Source organism: Morone saxatilis, unplaced genomic scaffold (genome assembly GCF_004916995.1).
Source record: "Morone saxatilis isolate NCDOM2014 unplaced genomic scaffold, NCSU_SB_2.0 Contig18, whole genome shotgun sequence".
Classification (NCBI taxonomy): Eukaryota; Metazoa; Chordata; class Actinopteri; family Moronidae; genus Morone; species Morone saxatilis.
In genome coordinates this window covers 16,154,082-16,163,704 of record NW_023339740.1, presented here as the reverse complement: position 1 = coordinate 16,163,704, position 9,623 = coordinate 16,154,082, and the positions used below count along the sequence as shown (strand labels likewise).

The following is a 9,623-nucleotide window of genomic DNA, read 5'->3' as shown; positions in this document are numbered from 1 at the left end:
TACAGCAAAGCAGTGGACTGCTGGTCCATAGGAGTTATTTCTTATATTCTGTAAGTCTGAGCTCATTCATCACTGAGAAGTATATAAAGTGATTGTTTTGTAGTACTGAATATGATCCAATATCGTTCCCTCAGGTTATGTGGATATCCTCCGTTTTACGATGAAAATGATGCCAAGTTGTTTGAGCAGATTCTGAAAGCAGAGTATGAATTTGACTCTCCATACTGGGATGACATCTCAGACTCAGGTACTACTAATTACTAAAAATAGCCACAGCAGATCCAGCAGAAAATCAGAGTGGACTATTACAACATGAACTTAATTTTTGTTTGCAGCCAAAGACTTTATCTGTCACTTGATGGAGAAAGAGCCTTTGAAGAGGTACACATGTGAGCAGGCCCTCCAGCATCCATGGTAAGAGAGTAACATTTTCTGATTCTCATCTCTTTTTATTTCAATTTCACTGAACTGAAATTAACCACCAACAATTCTGAATAATGTTTGACATTTTTCCTTGAAAAATGACTTGAAAATATATTGACCTTCTGATCAACAAATATACATTGCATAAACCCCAGTCAGGTGTCTCAGCTGCCCAAGTTCTCTCATTCTTGTTGACTTTGCAGGATCTGTGGAGACACAGCTCTGGACAAGAATATCCATGAATCTGTCAGCGCTCAAATCAAGAAGAACTTTGCCAAAAGTAAATGGAAGGTCAGTGTCTTGGCTGAATCATGGAACAACCTGCTGAAAGAGCAGTATTAAGATTGGCAGGAGATAGAGCACATTTTGTACGCCTTTGCTGTTTTTCTCCCTCAGTAGCTGTCAGACGCAGAGGGTTATTCCTTCCTCTCTCTCTCTTTCTGTCCACGTAGCAAGCATTTAATGCCACAGCGGTAGTGCGCCACATGCGGAAGTTGCAGCTGGGCACTAGTCTCGAGGGACCCAGTCAGATTACTCCCACCAGTCCCTGCCATGGACATCTGCTCCCAGAGGAAGAGGAGGAGGAGGATGATGATTTGGGCAATGGGGAGGAGGAGAGCCGTAAGTTATCAGTTGAATGAACAGACACTTTCTTCCAGAGCTTCTCTTCACTGACAAGAATTATGCCAAAGTCTGTAGTTCAACATACTTAAATACAAATTGAATGAAAATAGTGCGGCCAAATTTGCAATCATCCAACAGTCATGTTTTGTCCGTTGACGTAAATGCTCACAAGTAATGGGAATCTTCGCATCTCTACCATCTATCCCATATGATGTGAATGCTGCATTAGGAAGAGGAGGACGCCTGGTTAGGTTGTTCTAAGACAAATGTATAGGAGGCAGCAAAGGAGGAGGATCAGCCTCAGGCATTATCATCCAACTTCAGACAGTAGGTAGAGAAGGGATGGGGGAGGTATGCATGGGACTGGATGGAAGTGGTGAAGGAGGGTGGTGAGTAGACAAAGGCAAGGGAATGGAGTTCAGGAAACCGAGACAAACAGTAGAGGGAGTGTCAACTATGAATACTGTAAGTAGGCTTGACAGATGATTAGAGGTGTAGCTGAGGCATGATGTTGCTCCTGAACCAGTTAACTTGTTAAAGGAAAATTCCAGTGTTTTTAAACCTGGATCTTATTCTCATAAATGTGGCAGTTCTAACTTTTTTACAAAAATAATTTTAAGCAAACAGAAATTAGCACACGGGATTAGCTATTTTTGGTACCTTCATAATACAATAGGCTAGCTGTATGATTATAATTGATCCCTTCATATTTTACTTAAACAGAGGTTAACAGATATTATAGAAATGTCCTGAAAGGGTTTGATGGTTTGTGGCACAGGCTATAAGCTAATGCTATTTGGGGAACCTTGGCGTGGAACAGTTTGGGAACCCCTGGCTTTGCATATAGCTGATTTTGGGGAGGTAAAAATAAATTTCTAACTCAACAATGATTTTGTGAATTTGTTGTTTGTTACTGCATTTGTGGACACTCAGGATCGCCCTCATAGTAGTCCACTGTGCAACCAGCAATTGCACTTAGTTCTCTTGAATTTCCTCAAAAGACAAAATCTTCTACTACTTCTCTAGAATGTACACACACTAAATTGGCATCAACCCGCAGCCTCACACTTGTAAACAAACCAGTGTTTGCAGATGAACAGGCAGCTGTTTGGTTTGGCAGCTGGTTGCCCCAGAAGTAGATCGTCCCTATCCCCAATTAGAAACAGTATCTAATATGTTTACTTTTGGTCAGACTTTGACAAGCATTTGAAATTAAGTTAATTTAAAAGTTAATTATAAAGTTTATTTTGAAAAGCTTGGGGACTCCTTTGCCCTGATACTGTATTTGTTTTGTCGGAGTCACTTGGACGTGGTGCGTGCAGTTATTGTGACCTATAGTCAGAATGGCCACAATTATGAGAACAAGACCCTAGTTGCCAAATACCAGAATTTCCCTTCACTTCATATGTTCCCTGTTTTACTCTAATATCCAGTGTCCCACTACGAGGACGGCCGTCGTGGAAGCAACGAGGGCAGCACAGATCGGGACAGCCTGAGAAGCTGCACCTACTGCTGCAGGCCAGCCAGTCGCGTCTGAGCACAACCTCCCATTGTCATGGTGACATTGTATCCTTGGAGCGCCCAGAGCCCGCCCGCCCAGTCTGGCCAGGAATGCAGAGTAGTTATCAGGCAGTGTCCACCAGAGTACATCCACAGCGAGCAGGTCACTGTAACAGTGTGGAGAAACATACTGTAAGTCTTTGTCCCAAAAAAATTCAAAACATCCTGACTCAAAATACACACCTTTATATATTTGTTGCAGAACAGAATGCAAGGCTGCTTCGACTCACAGTGATTTAAAGAAAGGGCCTGTTTGCATGAATATCGTAAAATAAACCCCCTAAGATGTAGTTGTTGTTTGTGCAGCTATAGCAGACACTGGTCATTTGGAAGAGTGTACATCAGTGGTTCTGGATGTTAGTTTCAGGAAGGATCCAATCCTCTGGATTCTCAATCAAAGACATGGCAGTGGCGAAAAGGCAGTCTTCTCCATTATTTTTGACCTCACATTATCTGTCACATCTACCTCTAACCGCAATTACTGTCTGTCTACATCCATCTGGCTCACACACTCTACATTACTGGCAGCTTTCTCCAAAAGTCTGGCCAGACAGGGCACAAAGAAATGGGGGAACGCTTTCTCGAGGGAAACAGTACTGAGCGCTACTCCTGCATGCATTTATACTCTTTACCCATCAATGTGACTCAGTCCGGTCACTGACCAAGTAGCTGTTTAGTTGAATAGATCTCAAGGCATGTCTTCACTGCCGATGCCACCTGCCCATTTGTTCTGTTCAATCACTCTTTTTTCTCATGTTAAGTGTTTCTGTCCTTTTTTAGGTATTTACTACTTTTGTTGAAAGCTTTTTTGGAAAGTGGAGTGTGATTCTGGGGGTTATGGACTCTATATTCTGGCTCAGACTGGGTTTGTGAAGAGTGGTTCTGACTTGGAGTGTCTGCATGCTTCTGTTGGGGAAAACATCAAACTGTATGAATATCAAAAGGAGACTTGTTTGTTTTGTTTTATGGCTGTTCTGTTATCAGAGGCTCAAACTGAGATCCCCGTAAGTCCGTATATCACAGGAATCTGACCTCCTGCCATCATGTTAGGAGGAGTTATTTTGAAGGTGTTGAGAATCCTCTGTGCGTGGGAAGAAAACGATCAGGTTCCTATCGCGCTCATCCTCCCCATTCTGTTCCTGGCAAGCGTCTAAATATCCGCCTGCTGTCAGTCTCTGGGTCTTATGCTGAGTCGGAGGGATCTCAGTCTGGGCGCTCCGCCTGCTCTGTGCTGTGCACCTCTAGTGGAAGAAGTTTTGGTCTACTGTTTGCATGACCTGGTTAAATATGTTTACATGAATGATGATCAATTAGTATAAACACACATGATTATTATTACTCTGTTGTATTGAAAAAATGATGTAATACTGTAATTTTGAGCTATATAATGTGAAGTGAGTAACACCAGAAGTAATGTTGTTGACAAAGTGCAACACAGCACAGTGGACTTATCATTTGCATTGACTATGATGGTCAAGTCTCTACCTGAGTGACATTTCTCCTGTACTATGATTATTTACAACTCAAATATTATTTTTTTCAGTCTGTTTTCTTGCTGTTGCTTATGTAAAATCTCTTAAGCTATTTATCCCTGTCAAAGCAGAAGAAATACACATATCTTAATTTAACACAGGTGCCAGCCACAGTACAAAAGATAAAAAAAATAATGGGGCTTTAAACATCACCTCGTGGGAGAAGCCCGAGCTCTACATTTGTCCTCCTGATGAACTACAGTACTAAAGCCATACAGTGAAGTGGGGATGTTTTACTGTAGATTCAGATATGTTGTTATTCTATAAATATACAGCTCAGATAAAGGATGGCAATGTTTTTGGGAAGAGATTTAACATAGAAAAGAAAAATGAGACAAAATTCTCCCTCTGACAACTGGCTGAAAACACTTTAATCCTGATATTGATCATACCATACCATTATTGATTTAAGGTATGTCATGACATAATGCCGTATCATTATTAGTTAGCTGTAGTGATAGCCAACCAACCCATTAAAAAAATGTGTTGCCCATATAAAACCGGTTCCTTCAATCTGTCATTAATACTTTCAGGTCCATAGTACAGTAAAACAAGGCAATCTCTCTGGATTTACATGACTGTAATTGTGGAAAATATGCAAACTGTGTGTGAAGGGCTTCATGTTAACTGTAAGATAGCCAATGTTGATGACTTTGATAACCTGGCTATTATTTGTTTAGTAATGACCTTATGTTGAACCTTACCTGGGATTTGTTTCCACTTGGCTGTGTTTTTTTTAAAGCTTGTTTTACCCATTACAAACACATCTAAATGCATAAAGAAACACGTGTATATTATATATATAAATATAAGTATATATTGTATATCCTTTTTTGTAAAAGCTGTTTTGAGCTACAAATGTATGGATGCAATGCATCATGGGTTATTGAACAAGATGTAAGAAAATACAATGATTTGTACCCACAGAGATATGATTGCAGGAAATGAAATAAAACTTCCTTGTCTATGCATTGCGTGTTCTGTCATTATAGAGTAACTTTATTATTCAGTGTGGTTTGAGGAACAGATGGATACAGGTGGTGAGCAATATGCAAAACCAGAGATTTCAAAGATACATTGAAAACAATGAACACACGCAATGTGATGCAACCCACATAGCAACCTAAACTTATGATAAATGTGTTTGTTGCCATCACTATAGATTCTTCAGTTTGTAGAGGTTTTAAAGATAAATATCAGCTTAATTCTTCTGTAATACTTGTTTACTTATAATTAGCATTTTATGAGATTTATTTGTTCTATTATTTTTTATTAAAGAAGCCTTCTCCTCGGTTAAAACATATCTTTCATAATCAAATGAATATTATGTATAATAATACTATGTTTCATCACTGAAAATGCATTAATTTATCATGAGAAAACATCAATTTCATGTTGCTAAAGACTCCTTAATGTAAATACTATTAAAGGGCATACAAAGGACACAATAGTTAGTGTAATAGTAATCTTATATTGACGATAATTCTCTGTGTCAACATCAGTCACATTATTAGTGCCCTCTTAGAACCTCAGACAAAGGATTGTTGACCAGTATATTGATGACGCTAACACCTAAGATGGCTGAATAAAACAATGACGTATGAAAGGAAAACTTAATACCCAAAAACACATTGTAAAACCGTGCAGTAAAACTCATTAATAAACTTATAACATAGAAAAATGTGCATCTTGTTCAGTATTATGAAAACAGTAGCAAGAGCCACTGCAGACACATAAAAACATGTTACATAATAGTAACACAACTACTGTATATATGACACATCCATTTTACACAAAATAACTCAGCCATCTAGACTTAATGATGTTATTCAAGTGGAATCGTTTGAATAAAAAACACAGATAGTGACTTTATATTCCCTGGTGATATTCCTAAAAGTCCATTGTGTCGACTGTCAACAAGAAACATACAACATACAATCACAAATCAGAACTGTCGCACTTTTTCTCCTGAATCCACTGCAGTTCTTCTCAGTCCCTCTTTGACTCGGAGGAACTCTGGCCCCTCTAGCTGTTGTCCTTTGTCTCTATCCAACTGTGGAGAATTGAAAACATAGTCAAATATGGAGCTCCTATGTGTTGCCACGGTACACTTTTTTCACAAGATATTTTACAAAATGGTCTCACAAAATAATTTTAAAGAGCAGAATCATTAATTATCTTTTAGTTTATATAACTAGAGCTCTCAGAAGGCATTAATACAGGTAGTGTCTTCTGCTGTGCCGATAACAATGTGTACACTGCCCTCCACTGGCTGACTACAGAATAACTTGATGCTCCACATAGATGCCACCAATGTCAATCTTCTGTGTGGAAACAATGTGCATTTGTGTATGATACAATAAGTCATGCTCTAAGAATAGACAAATTTGATTTGTCAACCGCTGTGATGATTTGTCAGTAAAGTATTTTTGTGAAAAATGTGAAAAAATAAAGCACATCCAATGCAAACCTTTTCTAGCCTCTGTTGTCTTTTCAACAGCTCTTGATGAAGTGGTGATTGCTCTTCCTGATCCCTGCTCGCTTTCATCCTTTGTTCCCATTTTCTCTTTTCTAAAGCCCTCTGGAGTTCACTCTTTCCTTCTTGCGACACTCTCCTGACAGAAACACAAAAGTACTTTATGATTTATAAGTAAAATGAAACTGAAGTGTGAGCGTTTACAGCAGTCTGTGTGTGTGTGTGTGTGTGTGTATGTGACCTCTTGTGACTCATCCGCAGTTCTCTGTGGAGCTCCTGGTGGCTCTTGGAGGTCGTTAAAGGATTGAGAGGTTTTTGGGGTCTGATGAGATTTCGGCTGTCCTCCTCACTCTGTACTGTCGGAGCCTGAAGCTCTGAGTATCGTTCTTGCTGTTCAGTTTGGTGTGTCTGCATCACTGAGGCTGAAAATGAAAACATACCAACTTACAGAATATATGTTCCTACCATGATGATTTTTTTGTGCAGTTTTTTTTTGTGATACAGTATTCATCATAATTACAAATGCAACATTCATGATTACAGCTGGTTTCAGTATACTACATACACTACAGTAACAGGGACACGGTTAGTAAGAAATCAAGCATTGTGACAAATCTGAACATGAAGTCTTTGCACTACGAGAAATACAAAGAGAAACTATTATTTATTTAAAGGGAGGAAAAAGTAATTAAATTAAAGGTGCTATTATGATGTTAAGGCAGTTTCTTATGTTTCAGCTACAAATGATCCAGGTTGTGTGTATAAGTATCAACTTATTTTTGAGGTTGTGTAAGACTTGTCAAGGGATTGTAAAAAAAATAGACTGAAAGAGCACTGAACAAAGGGTATACACTTGTTATCTTATCAGTCTGTTTATAATAAGACTTCTAGAGAGTTTACTTTGTCCTTCCAATTTAAAACTTTATGTCCACGCTGAATATCAATAAGTCTACAAACCTGCAGCATATTCAACTGTAAATGCTCATTCTAATCTCTATTCGCACACACAGCAGCCACCGTGTCCACTAACAGGATGTCAAATGCTAAGGCTAACAGTAGCACAAGAAGAAAAGCAATGTCTGTCAAAAGCTTACATTAGTAACATTAGCCACCAAAAGCTAAGGCTGTAGCAACAAAACCCCTGAGGCTATTGACATGAACAAGGGAGTGTTTGGTTGCTTATGGATTAGTCTATTCACTTGCAAAAGGAAGACTGTGCTATTTCTTCTTTTAAAGTTAAACACTTTTCGCTTGAAAACTCATTTTACAAGCCTGAATGTTAAATGTCACGAGGCAAATTGTTTATTGATAGCAACATTACAGTTCATTGACTTTACAAATTGTGGCTCACCCTTTTACTGTTTAATGACGGCCAGAATCAATAGAGTGAGCACCTATGCTTTATAGCACAGATTCACAGGACTCCAGCCATATTCCTGCTACTTCTTCACTGTTTCTTCCCTTAGTCACACAAACAGGCCAGAAGAGGCTTACATAATAAGAAGAATGATAATAATCAATTTTATGGATGCCAGTGGCAGCAAGAGGTTCCTGGGAGGTATCAAATGAATAAATATAGATACTAATTTTACAGTCAAAATAATATTCCTCCTTGGTCGACACTGAAAAAAATCTGCAATATCACACCAGCTATTTTTAGATTTCTCACCAGACCCGTTCAGGTGTGTGTTGCTTCTGCCTGGAAAATGTTGCAGATCTCTCTGTCAACAGAAAAAGCCAATGACACGTCAGACAGAATAAAATATATCTCATATCTAGTTATTACAATCTTATACCTAAAAAATAGTGGATTAGGAAGTGTGGAAAGTAAAAAAAAAAACAGTGCAGGAAATGCATGGTCTGACCCATGATAACACTCCAAATAGATAGAAATCTCCCAGTCAGTTTCATGCAAATGGGGCGTTGTGAGCAACACAAAGCTATATTATGATGCTGACAGATAAATGAACTGTCAGCTCCTAGTTCCACATGTCCAGTGAAGCGAGTGCCCTTACTGGGGAGGTGGAGCGCTGCCACCTCATTAATGACAGGATCAAACAAAACACAGTCTGATTCCCACTGAGTTACTCATTTGCTGGATTTGAGCAGAATTAATGGTCGAGACAAGAGCTATGCCCCTGTGGTATTCAGACTGGACTGCTGAATAAAGTGATTCTTTCTGTTGTTGTTGTTGAAATGCTTGATCAGTATTTGACGTGTCAGACTATACTTTTAGCTCTGAACACGGTCTACTTCATCATCAAGCAATGTACATGTTATGTAATATTTCCCTTTGGCGTCAGTTGTAATTCAGCTGCACCACGTCTTGGCTTCTACACACACAAACAATATAGAGAAGCACTGTTAAATGTGTTAAAAAAAAACCTGCAGCCAATATTCAAATAAAGTCGTTAAAACAGGATCCCAGCGAATTTTCAGAATGAGGAAAAAGTGAAATCCAAATGAGGCATTTTAATGACAAATCTGCTGCTGGCTGCTGTTTGGTTGATGGGAGTAGAGTCATGCTGTTTGGCTGAATCTCCGACAGTGGGTATTGTGTGGAGAAGAATTAATAGGACATGACGGGATAAACACTCTCCAAGGCCGACTCTCCAGCGTTGGCAAGGTTCTTTATTATTGGATAAAGACCTGTGTTTGGTGCAAGCACTCACTGTCTGTGGGAAATAAAAGCTATAAAGTTCTGCAAAATAAAAGCTTAAATGTGATGAAGATGTGTAGCCTTTATTATGACATGTGTAAGTAAGACTGGGTTTTTCATTATCTTTAATCTCCTTAAATACACAGTGCATGCCAAGAAAGTATTTTTCACATGACGAGGACTGATACCAAAGTAAAGTAAGAATAAAAAATTACAAACTTACCTTCTTTCCATACGTGACTCCCATGTCCTCGCTGTCAGAGTCCAGATTTAGTTTTCTTCACAAACACCTCCTGGGCTCACAGTGAGTTTCAATAACAAATTGAGGTCTCTCTCTTTCTCTCTCTCT

The 9,623-nt window shown here is 38.9% G+C and overlaps 2 protein-coding genes across 2 annotated transcripts; one reads left to right on the top strand and one right to left on the bottom strand.

Moving 5' to 3' along the window:
- Positions 1-134: 134 nt before the first annotated feature.
- On the top strand, positions 135-5,055 carry LOC118328334 (calcium/calmodulin-dependent protein kinase type 1D-like; the record flags this gene model as incomplete). Its single annotated transcript, XM_035662019.1, is given in 5 exon segments — positions 135-247; positions 336-414; positions 627-714; positions 876-1,044; positions 2,481-5,055. Coding segments are annotated over 5 exon segments (553 nt in total), but the record flags the coding sequence as incomplete, so codon positions are not given.
- Positions 5,056-6,084: 1,029 nt separating this feature from the next.
- Positions 6,085-9,521, bottom strand: LOC118328130 (protein FAM107B). The gene is made up of 5 exons (XM_035661734.1): positions 9,498-9,521; positions 8,285-8,336; positions 6,857-7,037; positions 6,610-6,754; positions 6,085-6,192 (listed from the first exon to the last, which is right to left on the bottom strand). The coding sequence occupies exons 1-5, from the start codon at positions 9,519-9,521 to the stop codon at positions 6,085-6,087; spliced, it is 510 nt and encodes a 169-aa protein (XP_035517627.1).
- Between the last annotated feature and the right edge of the window lie 102 nt (positions 9,522-9,623).

What these genes read in the sequence shown, in the direction of transcription:
- LOC118328130 (XM_035661734.1), bottom strand. Translation starts at nt 9,521, where the DNA reads ATGGGAGTCACGTATGGAAAGAAG. An exon ending in GAGTCACGTATGGAAAGAAG is followed by an intron (nt 8,337 to 9,497) that starts GTAAGTTTGTAA and finishes TTCTGTTGACAG; the next exon opens with AGAGATCTGCAACATTTTCC. An exon ending in CTGCGGATGAGTCACAAGAG is followed by an intron (nt 6,755 to 6,856) that starts GTCACATACACA and finishes TGTTTCTGTCAG; the next exon opens with GAGAGTGTCGCAAGAAGGAA.